Source organism: Drosophila subobscura, chromosome U, assembly GCF_008121235.1.
Source record: "Drosophila subobscura isolate 14011-0131.10 chromosome U, UCBerk_Dsub_1.0, whole genome shotgun sequence".
NCBI classification, from domain to species: Eukaryota; Metazoa; Arthropoda; class Insecta; order Diptera; family Drosophilidae; genus Drosophila; species Drosophila subobscura.
In genome coordinates, this window is record NC_048534.1 from 23,228,683 (window position 1) to 23,243,950 (window position 15,268).

Here is a 15,268-nt window from a genome sequence, read left to right on the forward strand (position 1 = left end):
GAAGAGAAATTCATAAGAAAAACAAGCACACTAATAGACATAGACATAGGACATAGAATTGAGCTAAATTTTGAGCTAAACAAAAACCTCAGAGGATAAGCTTAATTGTAAAATTATAGAACCAACCGATGTGGACATGCGTTTGCTTATGTGTCTAATAGAACCATCCGAGCCATCGCCTTAAAGCCATCTAAATTCAATAAGAAGTTTATATAAATAATAATGCAATGCAATGATCCAGCTCCTGCCTGGGGTAATCGGAGGTCCGAAATTAAATTCCTTTGGTAAAATTAAGTAAACTTTGAGCTTAAGCTAATACCGCGTATGTACAGAATACTCGAGAGTGGCTGTTAGGACGTGAATGTGAATGCTATTGCTATCGCTATCTAGAACTGGGTTAGGTAGAGGCCGTGCCTGGCGTCGCAGACAACGTTGAGCGCATAGAAGTCCCAGTAGGAGGTCATATGGAATCCCATGTTGGTGAGTACAACAATGTACTCAAAGAGTGCGAAGAAGGTGTAGACTGCAAATGAAAAGGACATGGATTTAGTTACACTTGAAATTCCTCAGTAGAGCCACACTCACCACCCGCTTCGCAGCGTGCATTGTGCCGGACAAAGCAGTAGCCGGCGAGCCCAAAGGCCAGCACATTGACCAGGAAGAGATTGCGCTTGTAGCGCAGGGATTTCTCCTCGTGCGGCAGCAGCACCACCTTGCGCGCATTCCTGTTGAGGAGGTACGAGATCAGCATGTAGCACTCGCTGCACGCAATGAACACCACAAACGCGTTGCGGTGCGTTTCATAGCTGTCTGCGGATGTCCAGAAGGACAGGCAGAACAGGGCAAGATCCTCCACTACGTTGAGGAAGCAGGCCAGAATGCCGAGCAGCCGTCGGCTTCGCCTGATATTCTCCTTGTAGTACTCCAGATACATTTTGGCCACCGCCAGCCGGAGGGGCAGGTGCAGGAAGATGGCCAACCTCCATATCGTCTTCTGTGGCTCATAGTTTCCTATGGCAGCCGACACCGACGGCAGGTAGTTGACCACGTCACAGTGCGTGTAGGTGGAGCGCACAAAGTCGAACAGCAGCGACCATACCACGCAGAAGAAGAATCCACCAAGGGGCAGGCTCAGGGCCGCGAGAGCCAATTTAGCAAAGGGCAGTCGGAAGAAAACGTTTTTGGGGTCGTTCAGGCGCTCGTACGTGGGCAACATGGCGGGGAGGCGGTGGTCGGTTGATGGCGGGGCGCGGCTCACATACTTTTTCGCACCCAATCAGCTCTACTGTACTATTATTAAGCAAATGCCTACGTTGTAAACATTGCAAGAATGGTAAACAAATTGATCGATAAGACTAGATAGCTATCGACCGATACTAGAGATGAGGCACTGATTTGCGATATGGATGAGAGAGATGGTGGGATGTGATGATGTGCTAAATGAATTTAATTTTGTGATAGTATGGATCTTATGTAACGACGACTAAATAGCTCAGCTGATTCATTGCAGTGGATAAAAAACACAGCATACAACAATATGAAAATCGAGGTTCACATCGTTTCGTGGCAGGAGAGCTCTATCGATTCATCGTGCCGGCCATGCACATCTCTAGCTGGCACTAAACAAAACAACACGCGCAAAAAAAGGAAGAAAATACTGCAACTTTTTTGTTTATGCAGTAAGTGTCGCATCAGCATCGTCATGGACATCCTTTTGGCCAACGTGAACAGCCTGCAGTTCAAGGCGGAGCGGGATCTCATCGAACAGGTGGGCGCAATCCCGCTGCCGTTCTATGGCATGGACAAGTCCATTGCGGCCGTCTGCAATTTCATCACAAGAAGCGGCCAGGAGTGCGACAAGGGGAGCGCGTGCCCGTTCCGTCACATACGTGGCGACCGCACCATCGTGTGCAAGCACTGGCTGCGCGGCCTCTGCAAGAAGGGGGACCAGTGCGAGTTCCTGCACGAGTACGACATGACCAAGATGCCCGAGTGCTACTTCTACTCCCGCTTCAATGCCTGCCACAACAAGGAGTGCCCGTTCCTGCACATCGACCCGCAGAGCAAGGTGAAAGACTGCCCCTGGTACAAGCGTGGCTTCTGCCGCCACGGACCCCACTGTCGCCATCAGCATCTGCGGCGCGTGCTCTGCATGAACTACTTGGCCGGATTCTGCCCGGAGGGACCCAACTGCAAGCACATGCATCCGCGGTTCGAGCTGCCGCCCCTGGCGGACCTCAGCAAGGACCAGCTACACAAGAAGCTTCCTACATGCCACTACTGTGGCGAGCTCGGCCACAAGGCCAATTCCTGCAAGCAATACGCAGGCAGCCTCGAGAACCGCAACAATATCAATGCCATGGACCACAGTGGCGGCGGCGATGGCAACGACGACGGCCCGCTTAGTCATCCGCCTTTCCTGAAAATACCAACGCCGCTGGAGGAGATCACCTGCTACAAGTGCGGGCACAAGGGCCACTACGCCAACAAGTGTCCCAAGGGCCACCTAGCGTTTCTCTCAAATCAACATAGTCATAAATAGTGCCTAGTGCCGTGGTTATTGGTATATGTAAGTTGTAAGGGCTCAGTATAGAATAAATCTTCCGTCATGCAGCCAGAAGAAAATTTAATTTTTGTTTCATTTGAGTTTAAATTCAGCTGATATTCGATTTGTAGGATTTTCTTTCAATCGAATATTTTCTCGTGTGAGCATGGAATGCGATATCTATCACCCATCACTATTGATGCAAGTACGTATTTACATGGAAATCATATGGAAAGGATAAGAACATGTCAGTCTAAGATAAAGTCGTTTTTAACATTGTTTAATTATTGGAAATAGGTAACACAAGCGCCCATACTATACTGTTGGACAGGAACCCGCGTAACGTTTTATACTATTTTTGTTGGTTGATCTATTTATGTTTAAACCTAATTTGTAAACATTCCATTAAAAAAAAAAGTCGTGAAATCTAGCCAATCTTATGGAGAAATGTTTAATGAATCGGATTAAATTCTAGTTTTTGCGCGGAGACTCCTAACTAACTGGTAATATTTAAAAGAACATCAAAATCGATGAATATGATTTTGACTAGAAGGTAAATTTTAACGCTGGAAACTAGGGCTGGGAAAACGTCGATAGTGGCCACCATCGATAGTGGAAATTCCAGTCAAACCATGGCACTGGGCTATCGACTGGAGTGAAAAAAACATAGAGGTCATAAATAAACTAAGCATAATATTGTATAAACATTTCCAATGCAACACCTTGCATGCCCTCATCAGCAATCATCGATAGCAACACTCATCAACAAATATCGACAGCAACACCGAAGATACATTTTCCAGAAAATATCGACAGCCCCAATTGCGCACTAAAATTTTCCGAATAAACAAACAGATTCGAGCACAGTTCGTTCGTGAAAAACCACAAAACGGTGACAATGACTATTCTGGCGAAATTGAGGGGCGAACCCAAGGACCAGGAGAAGGTGCCACTGCCCATGAACCTCAACGATGAGGCTCTGATGCACCATGGCTCGCTAATCGCTGTAAGTTTATCCAATTAAAATGGCCATTTTTGCGCAACGTTTTCGTGTCCTTGCGAGGCCCCGAGTCTCCACTGTCCTTCGGCCCCATAAAGCTACAAGTTTCGTTTCGCCTCGTGCAATTTAAGTCTCCCATATGTACACACACATTTGCACGACGAGTGGGGCAGCTCTCTTGCTTTACAGGGGTAGGGTAGGAGGTGGCCCAAATTCCCGTGTTCGTCTCTGGTGCCCGCCCAGCCTCTGCACGGCAGCCTGACGTGCATAGCTATTGATTTTTCCATGCTGGAATTCCCGCTGGCCTTGCACTCTTTTTCTTAGCCAGCAAACGCCAAAGCGCCACCCCAACTCCCATGGCTCCCATTCACTTTTTTCCTGGGGATACCCAAGGGGAAACCCACTACCGCCCACTCCCACTTCCTTGGGGTCACTTCTTCCTGTTGATTGCCAGGCACGCAGATGTTGGCCCTGAAAATGGCACTAGGAAAAACCCATGCAAAGTTCTTTGTATTGCTTTTTTATTTGCAATTGCCCTTTGACCAGCAAGCAGCACAGCACATCACAGCCCGTCGTAAACACAGTGCCCCCGATAACTGCTTGCGCACTACTTTTCTTGCATTGGGAAAGCTTTATCCGACCCAACAGCTGGGCCCGTGAACGCGAGCACTTATCTGAGTCACCAGCCCCCGTTGTACTTTCTTTATGCGGTTTATCAGTGCGCTCAGTGGAGCTTTTACGTTGATATTTCCTGCTAATCCTGTTAACCCACAGCCCAAAGGTGCCTACAATGACTCCGAGGCCGATGCCGAGTCGATGGTCTTCAATAGGCCGCAGCACCATTGCCTTAAGTCCTTCTTGCTCTTCCTGATCGCCATGGTGGTCATGATGATGGGAGTGCTGGGCGGCTGGACCCTCTACAGGCTGTACGCCCCACCTCATGCCAATATGCGCTATCACGCCCTTTGCGAGATTCCATATCCCGAGGACTCGATCGAGATGCCGCGCTTCTATCCACGCAGCGACGATGGCTTCGCCCAGATCAACTGGCGGGCACTGTTGCCGCAGTTCAGTGGCGCCAGCTCCACCGATGGCACTGGCCTGGAACGGCGTTTCGGCGACGAGGAGAACTTCTTCCGCGAGGAGATCGAGCTGGACAGCAGCGATGAGGAGGGATATGCCAAGATCGATGTGCCCGACTTCAAGGACGGTCGCCGTGGACGCTTCATGCACGACTTCAAGGAGAACCAGTCGGCCATCATTGATACCACCACCAATCGGTGTTTCATCATGCCCCTCGACCGGGAGACCACTCTGCCGCCCACCAGCTTCGTTGATCTAATGAAGAAAATGGGCACCGGATACTACAACATTGACACGGAGCGAGTGCGCCGCAATATGCGCGTGATCACACCCCGCATCACCGATCTCTCGCTCATCTCGGAGCGCATTGCCAACGAGTGCTACGACATGAAGGTCTACATGATGGAGAAGTTCATCTCTGGCGGTAAGTGGCATGCAAAGCAAGCCCGAAGATTTTTCTCATATCTTTCATTTGCAGTGTCCAAGCGGTCGGCAGATCCCCTACCGGATGCCGGCAAGTATGCCGCATTCATGGGCAAGGGCGTCATCGAGTACGATCTGTCCAACATAGCCGAGGTGGAGGCCTACGAGGCGAGCGAGTCCGCACAGCAGCAGGTGGCCTGAGGAGCTGAGTTGCGAACCGTTTTAAGCTTAAACAACATATAAAATAACACAAACCTAAACAAATTATTAATTAGAATTGATTTATATATAACGAAGATCGATCTGTTTGTAGTCGCCAGTTTGAGGACAATGCTTATAAATCAGGTTAGACAACCAAAAACAGAACAGAACCGAACGGAACGGAACAGAACCGAACAGAAGAGTGTACAATATCCATTGGCCAATCGATGACTCTGCGAGCGCGTATGAGAGCTCGCAAGAGTTTTTAAGCAAATCATAGAGAAGCGAAAGAAAAATGTACCTAGAACGCAATCAAAATGCGATTGAAGAAATTGTGACAAATACGAAGCAATGAATCAGCCAGGCAGTAGGAGAGTGTAGGGCAGGGTGGGGAAAACACTCCCTAATCCACCCTACTCTGGGAGTATTTAGTCGAAGCGCGACTAGGCATAATGCATACCATTCCAAGTACATATTTAATATAGTATATGCTCTTTAACTATCTAACAGTTAATGTATAGAACACGAGAGATCGATAGCTATTTACACATGCACAGACAGTACTCGACTCGACTCGACAGATGGAAACAGAACAAGATCGAGTTCCGAACAAACAAAAAACTATCAAAAGAAACAGACAGAAACAAACAAGAAACACTACTCTAAATGTTCTTTAAAGTATTTAAATGTATTAAACGCGAATTTGTGATCTTTAAGCCAATCTCTTTATCTATCTGAACATTATTTATTTTGTCTAAAAGTAAGGCTTGCACAGGGCTATGGTGTGGTCCACGCCGTAGGCCACCTTCGTCACCTTTCCGTTGATGGCCGCCTTGAAGGGAAAGAACTGATCCTTCTTGTGGCCCAGGCCCAGATGGCCAAAGCGGTTCTTGCCCCACATGAACAGATCCCCGTCCGAGTTGACGGCGCCCATGTGGAAGACACCGCAGCCAATGGAGACCACGGTGGTGGCATTGCTGAAATCGTTGCGCCCAAACAGGGGTGGCAGCAGGTGCTGCGGCTTTGATGTTTGCTCCACAAAGGGTCCGAAGCCCAGGATGCCGTAGCCCCAGGTGTAGACCAGTCCCTGGTCATTCAGAGCCATGCAGAACGAGCCGCCAGCAGCCACATCCTTGATGACACCGATCCCCTTGGTGAGCTGCAGGGCGCGCGGTGTATTTATCTGTGTCTGGGCGTGCTCCGAGTCGTCCAGCTGTCCGTACTCCGAGTTGCCCCACCCGAATACGTCGCCCCGCTCGTTGAGCGCCAGCACACAGTCCGAGGAGCTGGTCAGCCGCACAATGCGCTCCTTTTCGATGTCGCCGCCGATGAGCGTGATCTGACCCGCTGTGTGGTAGTTTCCCTGCCCCGTCTGTCCATCGGCGCCCCAGCCGCAGGTGTAGACGCGGCCCAGCTTGGTGAGGAACATTGTGTGGTCCTGGCCGCACTCCACGCTAACGATCTCGTCCTCCGCCCCACAGATATCGGTCTGGGCGATCCTGTGGATGAGAGCGCTTCGGCTATATCTCTCGTCGTCGATGATGGATCGACCACACTGGCCGTACGAGTTGTTGCCCAGGGTGAAAATGGTCCCGTTCCGAGTGACCACCACGAGATGGGCCCTGCCAGCGGCCATGCTGCGCACCTGCATGTCCTCGTCCGTCTCACCATGCTCCCGCGGCAGTCGAATGGCTGTGGGATATATGATCACGTCCAGGTTGGCCGGGTCCTTGGGGTTGCCCTTCACCTGGAAGCCCAGCTGGGAGTCCGTGTTGAGGCCACTGCCAAAGAGTGTCTCGCCATCGGAACGCTGCACAGCGTAGGCGGTGAAGCCATAGCCGGCTGCCACATCTGTGATCTCGTTGTTGTTCGAGAACTGGAGTCGTGTCGGGTGGTGGACCATTTCGGTGTATCGCTCCTGGGCCTTCTTCACGCTCGTCTGCAGCCCGAGGGCGCCGGTCTCCTGGAATCCCCAGACATAGACCCGGTGCGCGTGTGGATCCGACACCTTTGGCGTGTAGTCCTTTATTTTGCTCTTGTCTTGGGAGAGCACGCTGCGCTTAGCCTTCGTCGTGTAGCTGCGAGTCAGGCGTGGAGCTGTCCATGCTCCGACTCTCACTGTGGTCAGCATTTCCCAGCAAATTCGTTTTTTTTTTAAACAAACTGCAGGTGCAAAACAATAACAATAACAATCGATTGGAAACAGTGCTGGAAAGTGGGCGTTGCGCGAGCCTTGCACAACTCTGGGCACATCGCATATCGTTATCGCCACCGACATATCGAAACTGGACGTATAAAAAACGGCTCCGGTAAAATCATTAAAAATTAAATGAATTAATAATTTGCGAGTGCTTAAAAGTGTTCATTCGCCTCTATAATTGCACTAATTATCGTGTGCATTGTCGGTGTTAAGCGAAAAGTGTTGAATTCGTTTGCTTTCGTGTGTTTTTCGACCGCCCTAGCAGCATATGTACATACAATACACACACACACATCATACATAAAGAGGAATACATACATCCATACATCGGAGAGTATTATAATTGTAATCGTGTGTAAAGTGCAATACCCTGGATTATTAGTGCTGCAAGTGCAAGTGCAGCTGCCTGAGCCGCAAAGGAAAGAAAGTGAAGTCTCCTCCGCCGATGCCGACGAAAGGGGCTGGGGCCGCTGGCTGCTGCTAGGCGCACCGCACACACGGAATACACGGAATCAGGAACAAGGAATAGGAGTTGCCGTTTGTTGCCGCTTCCCCGCAGCCGTGCCCCGTTGTCATCGTCTCCATCGAATCTCTCGTCGTCTCCGGTAGGTACACACAAAATATTCGGCTGCTCCTTTTAGCTCCTGTTTTGTGTCTCTGCTCTCTCACTTAGTGGTGTCTCTATCTCTCTGTCTGTCTTTGCATCGCTCTCTCTCGCTCGCTCACTCGCCTGCTGACTGAGTCCGCTCTCTCTTTGGCTGTGTGTGTGTGTGTGTTGTGTTTGCTTGCTCTCTCCTTCGTCAGCACCTGGTGGTGCGTACGCATTTACCGCTGCTCTCCCTCAGTGGGTGGGTACCCTGGCAGGCAAGCAACCCTTAGGAGTTGGTCCTCAAAAGTGCGTTTTCCTAATGACACTTTTTCTATATTTTTTGGGTAACCCATGGTCTCGTGCCCTTTTCTGCAATCCTGCAAGTGTGCCACATTCCCCACCATCCCCTCAGCACCATCACCACCACCACCAGCCCACCGTTCATCGCCATATCACGCCCCGTCCATCCTTGGCAACTGGCAAACCAACCACCGCTCGCAGAATGCGCAGCAGCTCTCCGCCTTTCGTGCTCTCAGATACTCGCTGCATCCATCCCTACAGTCCACTCGGCAACAGCCAAAGTGGACTCCCAAATCGAATCCCGATCCAAATCCCAATCCTACGTACAAACAAATGCTTAATCAACTCTCGAATGCCCACATAATAAATGATCTTATATAAACATTGCGGATGGGCTTCCTCTAGCATCGGTTTTGTGGCTTGGCTGCTGCCCTTTGCCTCGCGCGACACCAGATAACACTCCTCCACGAATCCCCCTCTCACAGCCTTCACTGGGTTTGCCCCACTTTCTGTTCTCTGTTCTCCCCCATTCAAATCGATCCGGAGTCGGTCTGCTGCGACTTATTACAGAGCATAATTCTCCTCCGTTTTGTGCCTTCCCAATTTGTTTGTGATTGTTTTTAGGGCCACTTTGGTGGGGGCATGGGGCATGCATATTCATATGAATCTCCCCTTCGCTGCTTCCTCGAATGGAACCGAAATGAGTGCTTCCGTACTGCCTACCGTTTCTGGCCCATCCAATTCCACACCACCCCATCTCCGCCATCGTTCCCATCCCAGCCAAGCAGAAGAAAACTTTCCGCCTCATAAAATCGTGGGCTTGTCTATCCCAGCCCCCCCGTCCTACCGCTCAGGCACGTGCAACTCTTTCTTTCTTTTTGTCTTTCTTCTCTGACGAAATGAAATGTTGTCAAGGCAATGGGCATGGATATGGATATGGATGGATGGTTGGGTAGTTGGCTGGTTGTTTGGTGGATGTGCCCGTAGATGGGAATGTGGCTATGTCAATGTCTTGGCTGTGGCACTGGCTCTGTCTCTGCCTCTGTGGGGCTCCTACTTATGCAAGGCAAACCAAACACAGCCAGTGAAAACAAAACAAAAGCCGAAAGAAAATCCAAATCCAAATCCATCGCTGCTGCAAGCGCCGTGCAGTTCATTGGCAGCGGGCCAGCCAAGCGTTTCATGTTTTTTTCTGGGTCCACCCCCCCTATATGCCGCCTTATCAGGTGGCAGGCAAACATTTGCACAAAACATAATCTTTTGGTTCTTTCTTTTCGTCGTGTTTTGGGTTCGGTTTCAGCAGTTTCAGACGGAAACCCCACTTTTCTCCAGCGGAAGAGTGACTCAGAAATATTGCACTTTATCTGGGAATATTTGCCATATCTTCATTCAATATCAGACACAGGCACAGGCACAAACCCTTGAGTAATCGATGAGAAACAAACAAGCGAAGCAAGCAAGCTCTTATCTAATGATGACAACATTTTATGATGTGCCAAAGACCCAGTTCTTAGTAGAATATCTTAGACTCTGCCATTGAGCCAATTATCTGTGAGGTGAAAAAGTGAAAACCGCAAAGCCAAGGCCCTAGAAGAGCTCTGTCTGTGTCGGTCTTGTGGTGTCTGTGGTGTCTGCTGCCCACTTATTGATTTTTAATTATTGAACAGAGGCCCTGGGCTATGACATTGACTTTGATTTTGCTCTCTGCAGATCTTTGGCCAACGAACTCTGCCAACCTTTGTATGGGCAGCCTCATTGAGCCGCCTTATGTCATGCTGCTGAAGCTGTTCGGGACAGCTGTTTGGTTAGTTTGGTTTGATAAATCTCGGCAACCAATTTCCAATTCCACTTCGAATCCCGTTCGTGACTCATTGCGGTCGCAGTGCGCGCTCGATGGGCACCTCGTTGCCCGTTCACAGATGTGTGAGGGAATGTATTATGGTTCTCGGTAACCTCCATTGCCACACGATTGTAGCCAAATCAATACTCAATGCTCACTCCAGCATTCGATTCATTCAAATTGAAGAGTCAACACAGCAATTGAATTCAATTGGGAAGCCAGAGGCGGCTGCTGGCTGCTGTGCAACTTTCACTTGCCTCACCGTTGAGATTGTTTTTAATTGCAACACACAACTGGTAATGGCCCCAGCCCCTGTCCCAGTCCCTGCTCCAACCAACCATCCATCCATCCATCCATCCATCCATCCATCATTCATCACATTCATCCAGACATTCATCGCTCGCTCGCTCGCTCGCCCGCTGACCCGAATTCAAAACCAAACCAAAACACTTTTGTGCGGATGCTAATTTTGAGTTATGTTTTGATTAAACGTTGTATATTAAGTGGCTTTACGTATTTGGAACTTTAATCATTTTCACGCTTCTTTATGCAGAGATTTAATTTCGAATTTCCTTTTTTTCTTTTCTCTTTTCTTTTTCTCGTTTTTTTCTTGGTTTTGCGTTGCGTTCTCGTTGCGCGTTTTGCATTCCATCTTATCGTTTGCGCTGCATTTCTGTTTTTTGGCTTGCTGCTACTGCCACCTGCCACGCCCACGCATATGCACATGCATCTCACGCCCATGACCATGTCCAGATGCTGAGGCACAGCAGAAATGCATTGGCTGGAAGGCCGCCAAGAGGCAGCAACTTGCAGCAAGCATAGAATGCTAACCAAACACACAGAACAGCAGCAGAAGCAGCAGCAGCACACGAAAACGAAAACTGAATGAATACTGAGCCCGAAACTCTCGTTTGCATCCATCCCGCATCTTGCATCCATTACGTGCAGCAGCAGCAGCAGCTGGAGCACCTGGAGCCGGCCACCGCTAGCTAGGCAGCGCCCGAAGCGAGCGACGGAGGAGGCCCTTGTGGAGGGAGGAGCTGGTCTGGAATGTTGGAACACCCACAGCGGTTCGCTCGTAACATCCCCGACTCCTCAAACAGCAGCACCAGCAGCAGTGCTCAGCAGTATCCGCCGCCACCGCCGCAGCATCAGAATCTGAATCTCAATCAGAATCAGAACCAAAACCAGAACCAGATCTACCAATACCGTCCGCAGACGCAGGCACCTGGATCGCCGGCTCACCATCAGCGCCACTCGTCGCTCTCCCAACAGCAACAGCAGCAGCAGCAGCTACAGCTGCACCATCGCACCCTGTCGACCGCCTCCAGCTGCAGTGCACAGCACAAAAGTGTGACATTCGGCCAGCCAGCGATCGACTACAGCAACGGCGGCAGCAGCAGCGGTAACTCATCCAGTTGCAGCGCCGCTGGCAACGCTGGAACCCAATCAATGGCGGGAAACATGAAGCACGGTAAGCGCTCAACCCTTGACAATCCACTGGAACACTCTATAAACTTCCTTTCTCCATTTGATGCGCAGGCAAATCACAGGAAGACGTCTGCTACGTGGTAGCCAAGTACGATTATGCGGCGCAGGGTGCCCAGGAGCTGGACCTGCGCAAGAACGAGCGCTATCTGCTGCTGGATGACTCAAAGCACTGGTGGCGTGTCCAGAATAGCCGCAACCAGTCCGGCTATGTGCCCAGCAACTATGTGAAGAAGGAGAAGCCATCGCTCTTCGACAGGTGCGTCCAGCCCCCCGAGTTCAGAACTAAACTTAAGCCTTCTTCTTGCTCTGATTTCAGCAGTATTAAGATCTCTCTCTCTCTCTCTATATATATCCACATATATCCGTATTTTTATCTGTAGAAGTATCTCTTTCCCAACTCCTTGTTTTTGCTTTGATTATTGTAATTTATGTTTCAACTGCTTTTCGGCTTTTGTATTTTTGTAAACAAATTCCTTTTACTTTTGTTGTCACTCAAATGTCGAGCCCTGCCCCTGGACCCAAACTAACACCCAAAACGAATGAAACCTAGGGATAGTCTAACACCCAACCAAAAGCCTATATAAAGTACCCAAAACCCCCCTAGAGAAGTGCCCCCCGAAGTGTGCTCCAGCCTTGAACTGATCTTTACCCTCTTGACTCTGTCTTTGCAGCATTAAGAAGAAGGTGAAAAAGGGTTCCGGTTCGAAGACGCTGCCCAACTGTTCGCCGTCCCGGCAGGTCGAGAGTCCAACCATGTCGCGACGCTTGCCCCCCGATCCGGCCGAGGCCATTGGCACGGCCATTGTCAAGTACAACTACCAGGCCCAGCAGCCCGATGAACTCTCACTGACCAAGGGCACACGCATCCTCATCTTAGAGAAGTCCAATGATGGCTGGTGGCGCGGCCAGAGCGGCAATTCTGTCGGCTGGTTCCCCAGCAACTACACAACCGAGGATTGTGATAACGATGGCGAGATTCACACCTATGCCATGGCCGAGAACGTCCTCGATATTGTGGTATGAATTTTTACTACGATAGATTCTTGTGTGGCATCTAATGTACGTCCTTTCTCTTGCAGGTGGCCCTCTACAGCTTCACGTCGAACAATGATCAGGAGCTGTCGTTTGAGAAGGGCGACCGGCTGGAGATTGTCGATCGGCCCGCCTCCGATCCGGACTGGTACAAAGCTCGCAACAACCAGGGCCAAGTCGGTTTAGTTCCACGCAATTATCTACAAGAGTTGAATGACTACCTGGCCACGCCCTATCGCAACACTAGCGCCGCCGGCAATGGCAACGGCAGTGGCAGCAATGGTGGTGGGGCTGGTGGCGGCGGAGGCGGCGGCGGAGACTCCATGGAACGTCGCAACGAGGGCAACAACAAACCCTCCTCGCAGTCCTCCACTCAGCCCATGGAGCGACCAAATTTGGCGGGCAAGACCTGGTACTACGGCGCCATCACTCGCAGCCAGTGCGACACGGTGCTCAATGGCCACGGCCATGACGGCGACTTCCTCATCAGAGACAGTGAGACTAACGTGAGTGGCAAGAGCAGTTGTTGAGAGCTGGACCTGCAACCTTTTCCTTCCTCTATTGCAGATGGGCGACTATTCGGTTTCGCTGAAGGCCCCCGGCAGGAACAAGCACTTCCGCGTGCATGTGGAGCAGAATATGTACTGCATTGGGCAGCGGAAGTTCCACTCACTGGACCAGCTGGTTGATCACTACCAAAGAGCGCCCATCTACACGAACAAGCAGGGCGAGAAGCTGTATCTGGTGCGATCGCTGCCCAAGGCCAATGGAACGTAAATTGATGAATCGCGGAGGAATCTCATCGAAAGTGGGGCATCGGGGGCATCATTATTACCCGTATTAAGCATTATACAACACAAAGATATACCAAGGCTAAATTTATAGGCAGCTCAGCAGCTCAGCTCGACGTGTAGTTCAATGTAGTTTCCAGATACAAATTCAGATTCAAACTCAGTTTCAAATTCAGTCTTAGATTCGGATTAGGATTCAGATTCAGATTCAGTTAAATGCCAAAACCAATTCGAAGGTTCAAGCGCAGTTCAGTTCAGTTTAGATCAGATCAGAGACCGAATGGAATCTGTGTACGAGTGTGTGTGTATATATAGATCTTATATAACCACGGACAAAGGACCTTTTTGTACTTTTATATAATTAAATTAAATTAAATTAACGCTTAATTAACGCATTGGCTATGTTAACGTGGAGGAAGCACACATCACATTACCTTTTGTGAGCCGCCTTCGGAGGTGGCAAGTGAGGGATGTGACAGATGAGAGGGATGAGATGGATGATTCAAAGAACAATTCTAGATGTCAACATGCAACATTACACTTACATAAGTATATAAAAAACATACCATATACATACATGTGCACATATTACTATATTCTAAAACGAAAGTTGTAGCCGACTAAAATGTACACAAGAAGAGACTAGACAGGAGAGCAGGAGAGCAGAAGAGATCGAGATATGAGAACGCTTTTAACCCAAAACACACTTGAAAAATGTAATATGAAATATGAACCATACATACATACATACGTATAGTATACATATATATAAATATATATAGTATATATGTACGGGTCGGTATGTGCCCCAAATCAGTATGATGATGTCTATTATACGTGCATAACGATTACCTATGTATAACCCAAGTCCGCAATATAGTTGTTTGTGTATGTACATACATGCCACCATGCCACACACATCACACAACAAACTCAACCCCCACACACACACACACACACAGCCAGAGTGAGGATCGCTCCTACAGTCATTTTTGTTATTTAACCATTTAATTATCGACTACGATATAACCATAACGAAATACAATTGATATCTCTGAGCAGCTCTGGCTCCAGATGCTGTTCGCATAATTATAAAAAAAATCACATAATCGAATCGTTTGTGCGGCAACCGGGGAGGGGGAGGCCTAACTACGCCATACTGTACAGTTGATGCAATGCTAACACACACACAAACACACACCTAGGACACCTTTTTCACAATATACATTGAAACTATACATATTTACCTTTTATTTACGATTTACGATTAAGAGTAGAGTGCAGCGATTCCAGCTTTAACTTTTGTTTAATTATTGCAATTACATTTTTGTTTGCCTCTTTTGATAATTATTATTTTGTTTTTATTTAGCTCTAGGAAAGTGATTAGGTAAACGATGATTAGATACGGAACGGGGACGGGGGACTGCTGCCAGACGAGGAGTTAGCTGACTTTTCGACTTTCTTTCATATGCGAATTTTTAATATATAAATTTATATATATACGAGTACGTAACAAAATAAACCTTAAATAATTTATGGTAATTTAAACAATTGCTAAAAACCAACTAGTACTAAAGACGACGAGAACAAACTAGAAATTATACCGAAACGGAAATGAATAAAAATAAACATTCAAATAAATTAAACAAAATGAACGTCTCGTTTGGGTTCATTTATTAACAATCGGAGCCAAAGGAGTAGCACTAAAGGGCATTGGCAGCTGCATATCGCAAAAAAAAAAATGATTTCCGTTTTTCTGGGACGAAAAAAAAG

The 15,268-nt window shown here is 48.7% G+C and overlaps 5 protein-coding genes across 8 annotated transcripts; 3 read left to right on the forward strand and 2 right to left on the reverse strand.

Annotated features, from left to right (window-relative positions):
* Positions 1-233: 233 nt before the first annotated feature.
* On the reverse strand, positions 234-1,362 carry LOC117900733 (post-GPI attachment to proteins factor 2). Its single transcript, XM_034811208.1, has 2 exons — positions 586-1,362; positions 234-523 (listed from the first exon to the last, which is right to left on the reverse strand). Exons 1-2 carry the CDS (start codon positions 1,214-1,216, stop codon positions 387-389), a joined length of 768 nt encoding a protein of 255 aa, XP_034667099.1. The 5' UTR covers positions 1,217-1,362; the 3' UTR covers positions 234-386.
* Positions 1,363-1,594: 232 nt separating this feature from the next.
* On the forward strand, positions 1,595-2,625 carry LOC117900727 (cleavage and polyadenylation specificity factor subunit 4). The gene has a single exon (XM_034811202.1). The coding sequence runs from the start codon at positions 1,703-1,705 to the stop codon at positions 2,540-2,542; it is 840 nt and encodes a 279-aa protein (XP_034667093.1). The 5' UTR covers positions 1,595-1,702; the 3' UTR covers positions 2,543-2,625.
* A 737-nt stretch (positions 2,626-3,362) lies between these two features.
* On the forward strand, positions 3,363-5,968 carry LOC117900728 (integral membrane protein 2B). Its single transcript, XM_034811203.1, has 3 exons — positions 3,363-3,551; positions 4,320-5,052; positions 5,107-5,968. The coding sequence occupies exons 1-3, from the start codon at positions 3,444-3,446 to the stop codon at positions 5,250-5,252; spliced, it is 987 nt and encodes a 328-aa protein (XP_034667094.1). The 5' UTR covers positions 3,363-3,443; the 3' UTR covers positions 5,253-5,968.
* A 4-nt stretch (positions 5,969-5,972) lies between these two features.
* LOC117900726 (RCC1-like G exchanging factor-like protein) lies at positions 5,973-7,430 on the reverse strand. Its single transcript, XM_034811201.1, has one exon. The coding sequence runs from the start codon at positions 7,381-7,383 to the stop codon at positions 6,007-6,009; it is 1,377 nt and encodes a 458-aa protein (XP_034667092.1). The 5' UTR covers positions 7,384-7,430; the 3' UTR covers positions 5,973-6,006.
* Positions 7,431-7,527: 97 nt separating this feature from the next.
* On the forward strand, positions 7,528-14,409 carry LOC117900820 (cytoplasmic protein NCK1). 4 transcript variants are annotated; one of them, XM_034811326.1, is made up of 7 exons: positions 7,528-8,057; positions 10,935-11,303; positions 11,454-11,655; positions 11,724-11,928; positions 12,344-12,689; positions 12,752-13,210; positions 13,272-14,409. In XM_034811326.1, the coding sequence occupies exons 2-7, from the start codon at positions 11,232-11,234 to the stop codon at positions 13,479-13,481; spliced, it is 1,494 nt and encodes a 497-aa protein (XP_034667217.1). In that variant the 5' UTR covers positions 7,528-8,057; positions 10,935-11,231; the 3' UTR covers positions 13,482-14,409. The 4 variants fall into 4 exon arrangements, with proteins under 4 accessions (XP_034667217.1, XP_034667214.1, XP_034667215.1 ...); XM_034811323.1 differs by having other exon boundaries at positions 10,935-11,655; XM_034811324.1 differs by having other exon boundaries at positions 11,148-11,655.
* Positions 14,410-15,268: the final 859 nt, after the last annotated feature.